We start from the raw sequence: 19,715 nt of genomic DNA, 5'->3' as shown, positions 1-19,715 counted from the left end.
CTTCACAGTAATGATTGGAACTTATACCCATTCTCTAGAAATTCATCGTATTGGGCTAGTTGGATCTGAGTCCACTCGTCCAATAGAAGAAGTGCTCAAATCCAGTCCCTAAAGCCTTGATAACCCTAGCTTTTTTCCTTTTAGTTACACATGTATGTACATAAGAAAGTTCTTTTTTGTTTCAACCGCAACACACAATTAAAGTTTTCTTTTCTTCTATGCAACTGTGTGTGGAAACCTACAGGTATGATTTTCTCATGCTCTAAATTTAAGAAGTTTGAATAGTCAATAGTTAGCAATTGTCATGAACCTAGACTATCATTATATTAATAGAAAAAATACTCCTAGAATTGTTATTATATTAGATTAAGAATGGTCAATATGATTGTATGTCAAGAAAGCTTTGAAATTGTACTAATAGAGTAATAGGCTTGGACTTTATCAATTTTTGTCACCATGTGAAAAGGAAAATGGTTGCTTTGTGGTTTTATATGTATATCCGTACATGGCCAACTTAGATCTAAAAATATGATTATTTTAATGGGAAAAAGGGTGCTTGTGGTTAATTTGTATTCGCATATAGCCTCAATTGTCTCAATTGTTGACCGTCAAACCATCACACTTTTGTTATGGTCCAAGTACTAGTCCAGTAGCTGTGAGAGACCGCGCCCCCAGCCCCCTTTTTTAGGATGTGTTGGGCCAAACCCACATGAATGGGTGGAGTCGTATTATTGCCTCTCAAAATGGAGTTTCAACTAATTATATTTTCCCCTTTAGATTAAGGGTTTTACAATGGAGTCGCCACTTATTTAATTATTGGAATAAATAAGAAAACCAAAATTGAAAAAATTTTCATTTTATTAATTTGAAATTGAATTTACATTGATCATAGGAAAATTACATGGTCTTGGTCCTAGATACAATCTAAAATAAAGTACATGACTTTGTTTCCTAGTTACAATTTAGAAATTGAAAATTACAAGGATAAACATTGATCTATCAACCCTTGATGTAAGCTCAGAGGCTATGTTACAATGTGGGAAGGTGTTAGGCACCCACCTTGCCTGGTGAAACTGGTCTTCTAGGCTATGGTGGCCAACATTCATATCACATCATCCAATATGTTATCAATCAATTTGCATATTGAATTTAAGGTGTGTGCATGTGATAAACTCTAATTCAATTTATTAAGCATTGTATTTGGATTAAAAAAATAAATTCTAGTGAATGTGTGTGGATGGTGATATTCTAGATTCAAGAATTTGAAAGAATTATTAAACAAACATCTTTTTCATATTTTGATATGGATTTAAGATCAAAGCTAGTGATATGCATGAACATGTGATGAACAACCAAGAACATGTGAAGAACACATAAGAACATTCAAACATAGGGCTATCCATGGGTCGGTCCGGGTCGGGTTTGTGCCCAACTCAGAACCGACCCGCCAGAATCGGGTGGGAAAAAAATGCACCCGCCGCCGACCCACTGAAGTAATCGAGTCGGTCGGTTCAGACCATCAACGGGTGGCGGGCAGGTCGGTTGGAGTCCTAGATCTGAGAAGACGGCAAGAAAATGGTGAAAAAAAACACAGATCCGGCGAAGAAACCCAGATTCCGGCGATAATTTTCCAGAATACGGCGATAATTCTCTGATTCCGGCGATATTTCCCTTAGATCCAGTGAGATTTCACCAGATCTAGCGAAAATCTCACCGTATTTGATGAGATTTCGCCAGATCTGGTCAAAATCTCATCGGATCTAAGGGAAATATCGCCGAAATCTGAGATTTTTCGCCGGATTCTGGAAATTTTTGCCGGGATCTGGAAACATTCGGTCGATTCGGGTTTTTCGGGTTTTAGGGGAGGAAAGCCGAAACCGACCCGCCGGAATCGGTTTCTAGTGATGAAGATCCGCCACCGGCCCGCCGGAGCAGTCGGGTCGGCCGGATTCGAGTCGGTTCCGGTCGGTTTTTTGGGTGAGTCGGGTTACCGGATCAATCTAGACAGCCCTATTCAAACATATTCAAGAGAATTTAAATAATTACTATCATACTTTAATCCTAAATTCTCATCATGGCAACATAAAAAACCAATTAGGGAAAGGGATTATAACTTCATAAAAGATCCATATGGTGGAGAAGGAGACTCTTGATGGAGGTCTTAAGGGTGGTGGAAAAGAAGAGTTAGGAGAGGAAGAGTGAGTCCCACTCAATATCTTGAGTCTCAAGAATACCAAGATATGACAAAACTGCTCTACTTCACTAGAACTCAGGAGAGGAGAAGAGAGAGAGGGTTTTTTTTTTTTTGTCTTTGGAATGAAGGAGAGGGAGGGTTTTTATAATAGCGGTGGAGGAAATATGAATGGAATGTCATTTAATGAGGGTTGACAAAGAATCATGAACCTAGACCTCATTTTACCCTTGGAAAAAATCTGGTGCATTAAATGGAGAGATTGGTGGGAGTGAGGAGCAAGCCAAAATTCAGTTTTCCCGTAGCTGCTGTAACAGCCTGTAGAGCCAATTTCGAAAATTCTTATCTGACTCAATTCTAATCGGAATTGTCTCGTTCTTATGCTCAAATTGAAGCCCCGGATGTCTAGTTTCTGAAACAATTAACCTCATTCACAAATTCAAAATATTATGAGATATATCAATGAAATGGTGAGCAGATATCATTTATTAGAAAATTGTTTCAGCACAATTAACCTTAATAGGTCCCCAAATTAGCTTCTAATTAACATTAAATGGCTCCAACCACTCCCATTTCAGACTTAATTGGTTCCAAATATACTCTAATTAAAAGATAATTGTACAAATTACTCACTGAATAATTAATGTTTAACTATCTAATTAATTAGGTGTATGCAACCTCATCATAAAATGTAGTTCTAACCAATCAATGACACCTTATTAATCTCAAATTGATTATAATTATAACCAATTGGAATCAATTATTCATAATCACATATGGTCAGACTCAATTTGTGATAGTGCATCTCGGCTATTAAAACTTGATTTGATGATAACTTTCAATCTGATGGTCCAATTAGGGCTTATGACCAGTCAATTTGATCGTTACAACATCAAGATCATTTTGGTGAAATGAGATTAAGGGTCTAGTGGCTAGAATCAAGATGCATATTTCCAAGGCAAAATTACCCTTTTACCCTTTATGTGAGATTAAATGCGGGTTGCAAAATGAGGTGTCAACAGCAGCATCAAGGGAAAAATATAGGCAACCGGATTGATAAATTAAGAATACTATAATATTTGGCTTCTACTTTTGATTAATAGATATAAATATTAGGTTGATCAGATAGGTATATATATATATATATATCATGTGGCTTCTAAGGAATAGTAGAATATATGATGGCTAGACCTATAGTGAAATGCTAGAGTTTTATAGAGTTGCAGTACAATCATGCCTATTGATGGACACTAAAAATACGTGAAACAGAACAATTAGATTAAAGCTGAAAGTGAGCTGGAGAGTTACGTAAATAAATGTAAAATTTTGAAAATATCAGTGTTGTCTAAGATTATATTGTCTAAGTATGAAAACAAATTTTAGTGGGAAATTCTTGTATTGATGGACCTATTTTTGGTGTTGCAAGGCTCTAATTCTACTGATTCATTGTGACTCAAAGATGATTGATTCCTTTTATTTTTGCAACTAAGAGGTAAGTGATGTTTACTAATTTTAGGGGTTTTCCCAAAATAATGTTGATTATCAAAGTATTCTCATATCAAGAAATATGTTGATATTCTATATATAGATTGAAATTTTATAAATGTTTGATGTGCACATTGACTATTCATTTTATGAAAAACTTGTGGGACAACCTAAATTTATTTAAACTTGTATGTGTGAATATATCCTTATATTTTTTAGAATTATGAATGGATTATTTTTGTGAGCATCTTGAATATGTTTTGAAAACCTATGGCAAGTTGTAATTAAAAGCTTAGTATTATAATTAGTCTTTAGTAAGGGACAATCATACTACAGCTAGTACTTAGCAAGGGACAGTCCTAGAAGAGGGGACAGTGCACATTTGATAGCTCCTTAGCAAGAGAATATACTATTGAGAATCCAAAAAGAAAGCTTCTTAGTAAGGAAGTTCACCTTTAGGTTCCAAATGAGCCATCCTTAAGAAAAGTGAAGAAAATGAGGTTCTAGTCCTAAAATGGGACAACATAATCCTGTCAACGGGGTGTAAACATTGACCACAAGAAAAACCTAGGAACTTATTTATATGATGGTATTGATATATTTATTATGATGGCTCACAATATAAAGATATTTTTTTATATATGAAGTATTTTATGATAAATATTGATAAGTTACAAGTTATGAATTTGTTGTAAAAATTATTTATTTGAAAAGTTTTTCTCACACCCCAATGTTAGTGAATTCCACTTATTGAGTTATCTCACCCCCCCTCCCCCCTTTATTTCCTCTTACAAATATATTAGAGGGATAGTGAATTCCACTTATTGAGTTATCTCACCCCCCCTCCCCCCTTTATTTCCTCTTACAAATATATTAGAGGGATTATTAGAGTAAAGATTCTTGGGAGACAGTAGTTACAAACTATTTTGTAAAACTGAAGATTTTATTATTATTTTTATGGTATTAAACATTGTATTGGAGAATTATTTTGAGGATGTTTTGTCTTTGGTGGATTAGATGTCTGACATTTGTGATGAGATTTTAGATTGCTGGTTTCTTTTATTTAAAATTTTAATGGATTATTCAGATAAAATAAACTTTTATTGCTTATGATTTTGGGGCGTTACACTAAATATGTAATTCCTACCCAAATAATTTACATAAACAATTCCCAACCAATAATTATCTGCAAACACTCAACGATAAATATACATAAACAGTTCCCAACCAATTGCCAAAAGATATTTGTAGTGCTAGCAAACAGATAATTTCATTACCAAAACAAAACAAGTTCCCAACAATTTCATTGCCAAAAGATTTTTACATCACAAAAAATATAGAACATGGTACAAACATGCCACCATGTACAAACATGGTCAACTTCTACACCACCATCCTGTACAAACATGCCAAACTTTAGGATCACCCCTTCATTATTTATCAAAAATAAAGCAAAATAAAAATTAACAAAATTTAAAGAATGAAGGAAACTTTCCAATTAGCAACAGCCATGTGTTACTCAGTGTTAGTCGATCTTACCAAGCATAAGCCCCCACAACTTTAAATCAGTGAAAGCAAAAGATGTCATAGATTTTTCAATCACCCATTCAGCCTATTGTATCACCTTTTGTTTTAATGTTATACAATTTGAAATTTACACTAGATAATAATTACTGTCAAAAAGAGAAGGAATAGAATGCACAACATTCAAATAAATATGGGACTGGTAGAAACAAATTATAAGCCATCTAGAAGTCCCCCATTGCCTATTTTTTGTGTTGTAGTTCCTAAAAGTAGATGGGTGGGGGTAGATGAACCACATAACACAAATAAAACTCAACAAAACACCACGTAACCCTCAATCCCAATAGTTGCCTCACCAGTTAAAGAGAGTGTGTATTAATAGATACCACTCAATTGCATTTCTCCTACCTGGTAACTATGAATATTTTTTTTTCCTCTTTAAAACCTATGTGCCAAGGACATGGACACGAGGAACTGCCAATCCAATTATTTAAATGTGACAAAGTATTGGAATTAGGAAAGTGATTATGATAAAGCCATGTAAATAAGAACCGAACCTCCAACTGTCAATTTTTATTATTTGTTCAGGTTATTCCTACCTTAATAATCTTAGCTACATTCTATATATTCAAAGGTGATGCAATGACATAATAGCTATATTTGTTTTACCTGAGGGTCCCCATCAAGCATTGCCAACCTGAATATATTAAAGGCATCGTATTAATATTACATAACAATGCATTGCAAAAAGTAGTGTTTTGCTAAATAACATTTAATTTGTTTGGTACCTGAGAAGGATTTGAATCACGCATACAAGGGCTAAGTTGGGTGAACATTTCTCTCATGTGTGTCATCACTTCGGCCATTTGCTGTTGGTGCCTTGCTTCTACTTGGGAGAGTTGTTCTGGTAGTCACATTAGATGCGAGTGAACCTATTCTATTTGCCTATTGTTTTTAAGGTTGAAATCCTAGCATATGTGCACTCAACCAACCTGGAGGGACAACTGACTGAAAAAGCCTATCACCTAATTATGAGCAGGAATTCATACCAAATGCACAACCCTTTCTTGCCCTATAAAATACCATATCACTATTCAAAAAATATATGTGTGTGCACACCCACTAGAAACGCCATTTCTCTGTAATTTTCCTTTACTAACTTGATTGTCAAAGCCTCGTAGGCAAACTCACTAGTTGCCCCTAACGAAGCATAGGCCTATGTTCATAGCATATCGTTTATTAGGTTATGAAGGTCTAATTAATCATAGCCCTAATAGAAGTCTTTGCGGTAGCTTCTCTTCTTCTTATTTACCCAATTACAATAATATTGTCTAGTTACAACAATTTTTTTGTAAGAAAGAAAGTACTTGAACTCCCAAAAAAAAAATTTAAATAATGACAGTGCTTTATATTTATAGTAATCATTGATTAAGGCAGTCTCAAATTGATCAATTGTCTCTCTAGTGATTGGCAAGTGCATGTCAACTAACTCTTGATTGAGTCTCAATCAATCTAGAATCAAGAGTTTGGATTCTAACTAAGCTCATTAAGTCGGTTGTTTAAGTGGGATTTTGTGTGATGGATGCAAAACCATATAGGGGCACATAAAAGTTGACGAAAATGGGTTTTTGGAGAACTTGCGTCTTACCACATTGAAAGCAACCCTAAACCTCTCTATTCACCACTACCAAGATCAACAAGTGATTTGAAGATCGATTCTTCAAGTTTACCTTCCATGTTCGCTACAGTTGATAGGAATCTTCAAGGCAGTCCTTGAAGTCATGAATGCGATTCATATAAAGAATTCCAAATTAGAAGAGTTCAAGGAGCATGGAGCTAGGGTTGTCCAAACCCAACCGCGACCTAACAGAATTATTCGACCCAACACCACTTGAACCAAAATTAGGGGTGGCAAATGGGCGAGTTTGGGTGGGTTTGGGGTGGGCATAATTGGGTTGGGTATATAAAACTCATTTACCCATTTAAAACCCATTTAACTAATTCCTTATAACCCAAATCCAACCCAACCCAATTATTATGGGTAAACCCCAACCCACCCAATTACCCAAGATATACCCTGAAACCAAAAAAATGACAAAATACCCCCAAACCTAAAATTGACCAAAGTACTCTAAAATCTTCAAAAAATGACCAAAATACCTCCAAAAACCTCAAAACTAAAAAATACCTCCTAAAACCAAAAAAATGCCAAAATACCTCCAAATCCAGAAAATGACCAAAATACCCCAAAATAAAAAATGACCAAAATACCCTGAAACCAAAAAATCCAAAATACCCTACGAACTAAAAAATTACCAAAAAACCAAAACCTAAAAATACCAAAATACCCCCAAAACCTAAAAAATGACCAAAATACCCCAAAACCCAAAAATGTACCAAAATACCTCCAAAACCTAAAAATTACAAAATACCCTAAACCTAAAAAATGGCCAAAATAACCTCGAACCTAAAAATTGACCAAAATAACCCTGAAAACAAAAATGACCAAATATTCCCGAAACTTAAAATGGCAAAATAACCACAATTGACCAAAACAACCTAAAACCTAAAAATGACCAAAATACCCCCAAAACCTAAAAATGACCAAAATACCCCATAAACCCAAAAAAATGTCCAAAATACCTCCAAAACCTAAAAAATTACTAAAATACCTCTGAAACCTAAAAAATGGCCAAAATAATCTCCGAAGCCTAAAAATTGACCAAAATAACCTGAAAACTGAAAATGACAAAAATACTCCCGAAACTTCAAAAATGGCCAAAATAACCACGAAATCTAAAAATTGACCAAAATAACCTAGAAACCTAAAAATGACCAAAATACCCCATAAGCCCAAAAAATGTCCAAAATACCTCCAAAACCTAAAAAAATACTAAAATACCTCTGAAACCTAAAAAATGGCCAAACTAACCTCAAAGCCTAAAAATTGACCAAAATAACCCTNTAATCCAAATCCAACCCAACCCAATTATTATGGGTAAACCCCAACCCACCCAATTATCCAATTATCAAAATTACCAAAATGCCACTAAAGTGAAAAATGACCAAGTACTCTAAAAAATGGCCAAACTAACCTCGAAGCCTAAAAATTGACCAAAATAACCCTGAAAACTAAAAATGACCAAAATACTCTTGAAACTTCAAAAATGGCCAAAATAACCACGAAGTCTAAAAATTGACAAAAACAACCTAGAAACCTAAAAATGACCAAAATACCCTCTAAACCCAAAAAAATGTCCAAAATACCTTCAAAACCTAAAAAATTACTAAAATACCTCTGAAACCTAAAAAATGTCCAAAATAATCTCGAAGCCTAAAAATTGACCAAAATAACCGTCCATTGATCTAGAGAAGAAACCTGAACTTCATCAATTATAATACTTCACCAGTTCCCATACCATAATGCTCTTACCAAATGGCATTGCAAGAATAGGTGAGAGGCAGTCTCTTGTTCACAATCGCATAAGAGGGAAGCTAGGATTAGCTTCTCAAGGAAAACCTGTTTAGCTTATCATTCGTGGGTAGGATGTTTGTTGAAATTCTCCATAACAATATCTTGTGTCTCTCATGAAATTTGGACTTCCAAGTTTGTCATAATGCCTAAGAAATACATTTCAAACTTCAATTTCAATATGACCTTTTTGCAGTGAAGAATAAAGAGAGACGAAAACGAATCGTAATCTTCTATCACCACCTTTCTATTATTATTGCTAGCTAGATAATATTCCAAAAAACAAATTTATTAATAATGAAGTTAAGGTATAGTCACATCGCAGCAGAGAAACATCTTAACAAGTAAAATGACATATATTTGAGGATTGAGCACTTAGCAAATTTTCATTTGTTTGTTTACAATAATTATGGTACATATAATAATCATATAAGCTTTTATATATCCCAACTTTCTTTAAAAAAAAAAAAAAAAATCTCAACCCTCCAAAGATTCAATTCCATATTCTCCTGGAAGTCCACGTAACTGTCAATACTGATTATAAAGAAACACTACAAATGTCAAGTTGTCATCAGATAAACAAAAATTTTAAATTAAAATCCACTTCAATATCACATGAACAACATTTTTTTTTTTTTTTGATAATAAGAAATCTTTATTGAACAGAAGAAAACTAAGAACTGGATACAAAGGAAGCAGAACAAGTCACATGAACAACATAACAGCATGACTCAACTCATACAAAAAATGAAACGTAACAATATGAAAGTAGGGTCAAAATTAAGTATGGTAATTTAGGTGTAGTAATTAGTATATTTAGTTTCCCAATTAAATTCAAAGTTTCAAACACCATTTATATTTCATTGGCTAATGCAACAACGTGTTTGACTTTTAGTGGTTATTTTTTAGACTTTGGGGTTATTTTGGCCATTTTTTAGGTTTCAGAGGTATTTTGGTAATTTTTAGATTTCTGGGGTATTTTGGTCATTTTTTGGATTTCAGGGGTATTTTGGTCATTTTTAGGTTTCGGTGGTATTTTGGTAATTTTTTTTGGGTTTTAGGGGTATTTTGGTCATTTTTAGGTTTTGGGGGTATTTTGGTTATTTTTGGGTTTCGGGGGTATTTTGGTCATTTTTAGGTTTCGAGGGTATTTTGGTCATTTTTGGGTTTCGGGGTATTCTGGTCATTTTTTGGATTTCAGGGGTATTTTGGTCATTTTTAGGTTTTGGGGGTATTTTGGTCTTTTTTTGGGTTTCCGGGGTATTTTGGTCATTTTTTGGATTTCAGGGGTATTTTGGTCATTTTTTGAGTTTCAAGGGTATTTTGGTCATTTTTTGGGTTTAGGTGTTATTTTGGTCATTTTTTTGGTTGAGGGGGCATTTTGGTAATTTTAGTAGTTTTGAGATTGGGTAATTGGGTACCCAATTAAAACCCAATAAACATTTGTGTTAATTGGGTTTAATTGGGTTAATACCCATTTAACCCAACTAATAATTGGGTGGGTTTGGGTTTATTTTATGTGGGTGGGTTTGGGTGGGCAACTGAGTTTGGGTTGATTTTGCCACCCCTAAAATTAGGTAAGACAATTGTTTAATTGAAATTGCAATCACAATTGTATGTGGCCTCACTGTTGCCACATGGCTAGACAAATTGAGCGTTCTTGTTTTTGCCAAAACGTTGAAAGAACGTTACCTAAATAGTGAGTCATACCCCAGGGCATTAAAGTCTGATTGTGGACTAATCAATTGTATTTAGGATGAACCCAGCTTCGATTGTCCAAACTTTTTATTTTTAGATTGCCCCACAGCTAAATGCATTATGCATCCTTGCATTACTGTGATGTAATAGGACTCAGAAAGAATTTGAGGCTTGGATTGGAGTCTGGAGGAGCAGTACCAAGTCATTGCCTTGTTGGCTTTGTACTTAACATGTCTTTTTGCATTTAATTTTCTTGCTGTAAATTTCTAGTTTGGTGCCTTTTTAGCATCTTCTTATATAAGTTATATTAAATAAAATCTATATCAAGTAACCTCAATCTTATGGTTTCTTTTTTAGCCTATTCTAAGGTTTTAAAATTGTTTGTTTAAAGCCTTCAAAAAAAAAAAAAATGTTTGTTTAAAAAGTTTCTTTCTTCCAAAGTTATTATTACAATTAATTTATAAGTTAAAGCAAAATTGTATTAGAATTTTTGTTGTGAGGAAGTGACATTATCAAGTCTATTCTATTCTAGTCTTTTCGATACTTTGCTTTTCTTTTGATTTTCCTTCTTCAGTCAAGCTTTGGAGTTCACACTCCATCAAACAATTTGTATTGAAATTGAGATACTGTTGCGAGTTCTTCCCTTCAAATCAGATATACTAGTATCTAAAAGAGGTTTACAATTAATTCTTTCAAAATTGATGATTTGTGTCTCTATTAGAGATTTAGAATTATTTCAAAATTGTCAATGATCAAGTAAATAATTCAACGAACGAATGAATCTAATACGATCAAGTAAATAGTTCAACGATTAAATGGATCTAATCGAATTGAAAAAAATGATAATATTTATACATGTTAAACCTTTCGCCGTCACTTTGTGAAAAATCGTCAAGAATGAATATGTCATATACAAAATGCATTTTGTCAAATGAAAATATAAGAATTGGTTCTTAAAAATAGAAGAAAAAGGAAAATCCAGCTTGGACCCCAGATTGTCCCTAAACTCAACACGAAGCAATGAGCTGCCTACTTGAGAGCGAGAGCGGGAGAGAGAGAGAGAGAGAGAGAATAATGGAAGTAAAATAAATAGTAGCATATGGGAATAGTGGTGGAAGTAAGCTGCACAGAAAGATTACAGTATCTGGTCAGATGCATGCATGGCATGTACGGTAAACAGCCAAAACACCTCTTCATACTAAAAACTTCCAGTTTATGTGTGTTTATCAAAACAAAAATCATAGTGACAACTCACGAATAATACTAAGCGACGTGGCGTTCAGTGGACCAGGTTGTGACTGACACCAGGATAGCACAGAGCCCTTATTATTTAGTGTGGCCGACAAGGCGACAACCCCATTTTGTGGACTACACTCCCTCGATTCTCCTCCGTCCACGTGTCCACCACGGACGGCCAGATTTCGTTTTCCGGTCGTACGTTCCTCCCCAGTCCAACCCCGTGCGTCGTCAACCCCTTGCTCCTTCTCTCTACAAACCCACCAAAATTCCCAAATGACACCTCCACTTACATTAACACTTATTATTTTTTTAATAATACATGAGAAATCTGTATTTCAACCTTTTGGACAGAGTTGCTACTTGCTACTTGCTACTAGTTGAGTTGCTAGTATTTTTCGCTTCGCGTAGAATGAAACATTTCAAAGGATAAGGGTTAGATTCAGCGCATTAGAGCTAACATAATATAAATTTGTGATAAAAATTGAATATATGTCGGTATCATATCTATTTCAATATACTATAGTGAACATGCGTCCCATTTCAAAAGCTCTATTAATTGATAATATAATGAATTGAATTTGGAACTTTAGATTCTCACAAACCAATAAGTTTCCTAACTCCTACGCCATTATGTTATTTTTATGCAGTAGAAGTTTATAGATGCAACTTTTGTACTACAATTTTTTCCATAAGCCTGACACGTGTGACTGTATTTTATGAAAATAAGTGGTGGGTTCATGTGAAAATAATGGTCTGTCTATCATAATTACATATATTATTAAGTTGTGATAAAAATTATAACAAATAGTTTAGTCATAGAAGAATTGCTTTCACGCCAACACGAGAATTGGTCTAGTGGCCAAGCCTTGGGTTAACAAGCCTTTATGGCTTGTTTGGATGGATGGAGGAAGGAGGGTGAGTGGAGATGAGTAGATTAAAGTTAGTTAAAAATAAACTAATTTTGTGTTTATTCTACTTTACTCTACTCCCCCTCCCTCTCCCTCTCTCTCAATTCAAACAAACCATCAATCTTGGGTACAAGTTTCCCTAATTTCAAAGTAACGGGCGCATTGAGATTTATCTCGTTGGCAAGTGCTCTAGTGGTTAGGCCTTGGGTGAACAAGACTTCAATTTTGGATTCGAGTTTCCTTGATCTTCACTAATGAACTCATTGGACCTATCACTCTCCGTATTGCCTTAAGCACACATACGATTGCCACCCCTCGTCTAGTTTTTATTTGTATTTACCCAAAAAAACAAAAATTGACACTCAGTAGACCCAATTCAGTAATTTTGCAAAACAATATAGGCCATTGTCATTGTCTTGGTACTACATGGCTCTTTCAGTAATTTCAAAATATGAAAAAAAGAAGACGAAAATAGAAGAAGAGTAGGAAAGATAATAAGATATGTAGGGATATTTGTCAGTGTTTAGAAACTCTCTCTGCCAACTCCTGCTCTCTCTCTCACACACACACTCTCATAACACTTCCACGCACTCATATAATGATATAACACTTGAGGGGACTTTCCCTGTCACGGTCATCAAGTGGGAAAACATATTCCCGGAAAATCTCTCCAAAGATTTAAACACAAGCTTTCTACTTCCCTATAACCTCCCTCCATAATTTGCAATTCCCACGCACATAGACCCAAAAAAAAGTTGAGATTCTTCGGTGAGAATTGAAATGCAAGACATCCAGGCGATAGGAGGTGGGCGATTATTCGGCGGAGGAGACCGGAGGGTTCGTCCAAATCACCACCACCAACACAACCAGCATCACCACCACACCCAGACCCAGAACCACCAAGCACTCAAGTGCCCACGCTGCGACTCGCTCAACACCAAGTTCTGCTATTACAACAACTACAACCTGTCTCAGCCTCGCCACTTCTGCAAGAGCTGCCGCCGCTACTGGACCAAAGGCGGCGTCCTCCGCAACGTCCCCGTCGGCGGTGGCTGCCGCAAAGCCAAGCGGTCCAAACCCAAGCCCAATTCATCTGATGCATCGACTCCTCAGACTCAGCGGCGAGAGCCCAAGTCCAACTCTCATTCCAGCAGCGAGAGCTCAAGCCTCACCGCCACAACAAACACTGCCACTGAAGCTGTCTCGGCTGTCACAGACCGTTCTCTAAACTCAGCTCCGAACCTGTTGAACGTCCAAGACTCGAAGCTCTTTGGTTCGAGTTCAGGTATTTTGGTCATTTTTTGGGTTTTAGGGGTATTTTGGTCATTTTTAGGTTTCGGGGGTATTTTGGTCTTTTTTTGAGTTTCGGGGGTATTTTGGTCTTTTTTTGGATTTCAGGGGTATTTTGGTCATTTTTGGGTTTATGTGTTATTTTTGTCATTTTTTAGGTTGAGGGGGTATTTTGGTAATTTTAGTAGTTTTGGGGTTGGGTAATTGGGTACCCAATTAAAACCCAATAAACATTAGTTTTAATTGGGTTTAATTGGGTTAATACTCATTTAACCTAACTAATAATTGGGTGGGTTTGAGTTTATTTTAAGTGGGTGAGTTTGGGTGGGCAAATAGGTTTGGGTTGATTTTGCCACTCCTAACCAAAATTAACTCGATCCAAACAGAAAGGCGGTCGTCAATGAGTCTCCAGCATTAGCAACTGATGTGAGCAGGTCAAGTGGCAGGGTTAGAGGTTTGAAACCCAATGGAAATCAAACCGATCGATATATCTTGCAGAAAACTGCCATTCTCCCTCAACCATCATCCTCCCTTTCTCTCTCAATCTCAAATTCGTTGAGATCTGAACCAGATTTGTTGAGATTCAGTGAGATCTCGTTTGTCATTACCTCTCTCGATTTCAGCCGAAATCAACTCGATCTAACCTACCGGTGCTCACGGTTAGCAGCGGGCCATCTATTCTACCACCCGCCAAGATCAAGTCAAGTCTGAGCGGAGCCCAAACTTAACTCATGGACAACCCTACAATCAGCAATTTGGAGTCACATCTATAAGTACTATTGAATGCAGCAATTAGAAATAACTATTGAGACACAAAACCAGGACATCGCCATTTGCATGCGTAAACTATTTTTTTTCCAAATACAACGGTCCATTTCGTGAAAAGAAAAATCTCAAATGAAAAAAAAAAAAAAAAAAAGATTGTCGTTTAGTGAGACTCATCCCTGTTTGTTCTCATCGAATAAAACTGTCGCAATACGCGTACCGACATCATTGCATCTGATTTCATTATCATTATCCCCTCCGAGGTTCCGACACTTCTCGATTCCCTAATCTCTTTAACCCTTTATACTCTTTACCCGTCCCAATTGATTTACCTTTGTCGGCACACAGCAACATCAACCACACCAACAACGATGTGACTCTCAATGTCCACCGTCGGATCAATCGGTCCGCGACACTCATCCATGATCATCGCTTCTCACGCCACGTGTGCTAAATAGAACGCTGTGTTTTCCAGACCAATAATCTGAGCGCGTATTTTACGTAGTTCCTAAAGGATATAAAAGGTCCAAATATAGAAAGAGAGAGCACTCGCTATTGCTACACTACAATTTCAAAGCTTTAGAAGTGATAAGGATTAGACATTATTAATGGAGACGGAGGTGATGAACAAGGTGGAACCCGTAACAACGCCAGCCATTTCTGATCCACCTCTGGCTTCTGCTGAGGTCCCAAATGATGTCGCTCGTGAGAAAGCTGCGGTTCGTCCCCAAGAACCCAAACCTGACGATTCCAAAGCTATCACCTTAGTAGAGAGTGAGTGAGCTCTCTCTTTCTATTTCCTTCTTGGCTCTTTATTCTTTTTTTTTTATTGCTTGATTTTTCGTTCAACTATTCGTACTTGGGTTCATTTTGGGTGCCTTTTTTTTTTATAGTGTTTGGCACAACCACGTCGTTCTGTTCCATACGTGTGAAGTTGAATTGAATGCTTTGAAATTTATTTTCTGAACTATAAATTAACTTTCAGTTTGGTCCGGAGAATCCATGCAAATTCATCATTGGTTTATTTGGATAGACGTATTTAAGAGAAAGGATTTGGATTTCTTGTTTTTTAGTTTATATGGCTTGATTAAATTATGAGTTTTTTTTTTTTTTTCCTATTGATTAAATTTATGGATGATCATAGTAGCAATTATTGAATTCATATCAAACACTTTACATATACTAGCAATTATTTCTCAAATTCCTTGATTATAAATTTTCAAATTCAAACGCAAATCATGGTTTTTCTAGTTCCTCATTTTGTTATTGCTTACAATGGGGGGAACTAGGAAATAATTCCAGGGTGCTCATAGCATGGTAGCCTATAGAAAATCCAAAAAATAGTGGGTATATCCGTATATAGGTAAAAACTTGTGTAGGTAAGGAAGGAATTTCAGTCTAGAAGACAGGAATACCATCTGATTGTTGGTTCGGCCTCAACTGTGCCAAAAACTTCCATTAGTGATTTTGTCTTGTTTCTATCTTTTTTTTGTGGGAAAGTCATTTTATGTTTGAATGTCACTTTGATTTGTAAATCTGCTCTTGATATGGCTAAATCGCCTTAATTATTAGTATCCTTACTTTTTAAGTAATTAATTGGATGATTTTGTGGAAATATCTTTATATAATTTTTTTAATGCAATTGTTTAAAAGAGTCACCAATTATATGTAATCATTTCATTAAACAAATCAAATTGGACTTTAACTTTTAAAAGCAACATTCTTTTTGGAAAGAGAAGCATGAAATTTTTTTAAGTAATTAACTTCCTAGAGTGAGAATCTACCTTCCAAGGGAATTGTTTCATTGGATGCCATGTACCAGTGGCAATATCATTTCCTTTTTCCATAATCACTTTAGAAGGCATTTTTATGCATTACTGTATCTTTTATAAAGCTTGATATGTATCTCGTAATGGATGCTAGCTCAACATTGTATAAACTGTCTTTTTATAAAAGTTCCTTTATGTAGTTCTCATGGAATTTAGAAATGGAGCATTAGGACCCTCTTTCACTCATTTGAAGTTGGGTGATGTCAATGGATTTTATAAAGGTTGATAATGATGGTGGTTTCACCATCAGTAATGTTATCCAAAATTTGAGAGTTGGGGAATCCACTTCGTGCTGTTTTCTGATACAGAGATTGAGAGTAAACATTAACCATGTTGACATTATTTAAGAAAATACCAGAAGGAATAATTTCTTTCTTCATTGTTTCAATAATATCATCTATCATATATCTTTTTATCAAAAAGAAAACTAGTTTGTATCCAATAATAGTCAATTAAATGCAAGTCATGGACTAAATCCTGCTCTTCAGGGGAAAAACTGTGGAAATCAAGATAGGTTTAAGGGTTGATTGATATTAAACATGCATATTAACAATGAATCATAAGTTGAACAGAATGATATTTTGTAATTCTATTTGAATTATTGTCTGTAACAGAGACTCCAGAACCTGTGGTGAAGAAAGATTCAAAGGGTTCAATCGATAGAGGTAAGTGTTCAAAATACTTCTCAACTTACATTTATTTTCTCATTCACTATAATTTGGTGACCATGAAGAAACTTAGCACATTTTCATGCACCCCAGAAATTGGACGGCCTATTTTGTTCCATGAAGCATTTCAAATGATTCCGTTATGTGCGTTTTTGTTTTGTAAGCATTTTAAACAATATGTGGATTCCTAAACCCATTTTGTACTATGGGCATGGAAGGATTTCCAAATGAACTCTGCTCCATTTAACTTCAGTGAATGATGGTGATAAATAAACCCTAGACCACTAACTCTCATTCTAAATTACCTTGTAATACCTTGTAAAACACAATGCGGTAATTAATGTCCAGGGGATGTGTAGTTCTTTTTCTTTTTCTTTTTTGTTCATAAAAAAAAAAAAAAAAAAAGAGTTTCAACTAAAAAAACCAACTATTATTGAATTAACAATAATGTAAAAATTTTAGATTTAGAGATCCAATTACTTTATTTATTCATTTGATCTTTTCTCATCAAATTTCCCCGTGGATAACTGATGTCCTGCTTTGAATTTTACAGATGTTGCTCTAGCAGATGTTGAAAAGGAGAAGAGATTGTCTTTTGTCAAGGCATGGGAAGAAAGCGAAAAATCTAAGGCACAGAACAAGTAAGTCTTTGTTACTGATTTATTGTTGAGACACCACTTCAATTCAAAAACTAAGTCAATAGGTTTGGGCCCAATTAATTATATATATCAATTACTTACTTTCTTCAGTTGTCCTCAATATAGGACACGATTCTCACGCTTTAATAGATATTATTCCTAAAACAAAAATTCTGTTTAATGCTAATATAATTATGTCCTTTGTAGTTCAGAAAAGAGCTTTATGTTTGCTATCTCTACATAAGCTTAAAATTTGTTGAAACTATACTAATAATTGCAACTATGCTGAACTGTTAAACAGGGCACAGAAGAAGCTATCTGCTGTTACTGCATGGGAAAACAGCAAGAAAGCATCTTTAGAAGCCGATCTAAGAAAAATTGAGGTAATTTGGCCTCTGTTCCTTCTGTTTTAGATTTATCTTCTGCTTGCCCCCACCCACCCTATGTTGTTGTTGACCATGATCATACTTTCTCTACCTTGATTACTTGATTGGTACGTAGCATGTACTACAACATGATAATGTGGGTCATACTCATTAATTTACGGCAGCAGATAGTGATGTTTTTTAGAAATGACAGGACACATCTATATCATGTGCTATGCACAGTAACTGACGACCTATTTACACTTAACAATTGAAGCGTTGAATGGAATGCGAATCCATTTATAGTGATAATATTCAGTATTTTACAGTTTAGATTCAACTTTAACAACTTCAAATTATTAACAGGAACAATTAGAAAAGAAGAAGGCAAACTATGCAGAGAAAATGAAGAACAAAGCCGCTTTGATTCATAAGCAAGCAGAAGAAAAGAAGGCAATGATTGAAGCTAGACGTGGGGAAGAACTTCTCAAGGCAGAGGAGACATCTGCAAAATATCGTGCAACCGGAACCATTCCAAAGAAATTCCTCGGTTGCTTTTGAACTGCTTTTGAAATGCTTTTGTGCCTGTATTCAACTTCAAATGTAATTCCTGGTTTTTCTTTATATTTTTCTTGTTTGCTCACTATGTGTTCATTTTGTATGTAATTGTAAACTGATGGGAAAATCAGCAAAGGTATAATAGTTTGTGTGCATAAAACTTGCATGTTGATTTGAGGATGACTCTTTTTCATCTATAATAAGATTTTTTGACAAATACTTTTTATTTGAACCATCTCCGGTATTGTTTTGAACTAGCTGCAAACCCGCGTTGGGCTTGATAAATTTTTTTTGGGTGTTCTCATTAAATATATTTTTTATTAATATTATTGTTTTAGTTATTAATAATTAGTTTTCATTATCTTTTAAGTTAATAAAAAACTTTTTCTCAAAAAAAAAATTAATAAAAACCTTACATATATATAACTTTTTTTTAAAAACCTTTACATATATATATATATATAGTGAATCTTTACTTATACCTTTAAGTAAACCTTATATATCTCACTTCTTAGAAACATAAAACCATAGACTACTACTCCTTAATGATTTTTTTTTTTTTTTTTTTTTTTTTGAGAATGAACTCTATAATGATAGTTGCTAATTAATTTTATCATTTTTTTAATGATCTCATTTGTAATACTTCTTACCATTAGCATATATTTATTGATGATTTTCATAACAGAATTGTTAAATGAGAAGTAGTATCGTTTATTAGATTTTTAAAAAGTAATAGTGTATGAAAATTATATATATATATATATATATAAGGTTAAATGAAATGTCAAAAAAAGGATTTTAAAATTTTCTAACTTGATTTCTTATACAATTTCTATTATTACTGAAGAACATCTTTTTCTTAGTTATGATTGGAAATATGGTTTCCATGGTTAAAGTTGATTAGTTTTTAATTTAAATTTAAATTTAGTACTGTGATTGTATTTAATTGTTGATTATTGATTTAATTTTTTAAGTGAATGAAACTGTTTATTTTAGTTTTTAATATTCTCTATATGGTTATCTCTATTATAATATATATATATACTTTTTCAGCTTTTTTTTTTTAACATCTCTCTCTCTCTCTC

General features: G+C 34.5%; 2 protein-coding genes across 2 annotated transcripts; both read left to right on the top strand.

Annotated features, from left to right (window-relative positions):
- Window positions 1-13,297: 13,297 nt before the first annotated feature.
- Window positions 13,298-14,267, top strand: LOC136070161 (dof zinc finger protein DOF5.4-like). The gene is made up of 2 exons (XM_065779610.1): window positions 13,298-13,802; window positions 14,242-14,267. The coding sequence occupies exons 1-2, from the start codon at window positions 13,298-13,300 to the stop codon at window positions 14,265-14,267; spliced, it is 531 nt and encodes a 176-aa protein (XP_065635682.1).
- An 816-nt stretch (window positions 14,268-15,083) lies between these two features.
- LOC112007708 (uncharacterized protein At3g61260) lies at window positions 15,084-18,847 on the top strand. Its single transcript, XM_024040075.2, has 5 exons — window positions 15,084-15,346; window positions 17,016-17,066; window positions 17,623-17,710; window positions 18,009-18,090; window positions 18,439-18,847. Exons 1-5 carry the CDS (start codon window positions 15,181-15,183, stop codon window positions 18,631-18,633), a joined length of 582 nt encoding a protein of 193 aa, XP_023895843.1. The 5' UTR covers window positions 15,084-15,180; the 3' UTR covers window positions 18,634-18,847.
- Window positions 18,848-19,715: the final 868 nt, after the last annotated feature.

This window comes from Quercus suber, unplaced genomic scaffold (genome assembly GCF_002906115.3).
Source record: "Quercus suber isolate HL8 unplaced genomic scaffold, Cork oak 2.0 scaffold_215, whole genome shotgun sequence".
Lineage (NCBI taxonomy): Eukaryota > Viridiplantae > Streptophyta > Magnoliopsida > Fagales > Fagaceae > Quercus > Quercus suber.
This window is presented reverse-complemented; position numbering and strand designations above follow the sequence as displayed.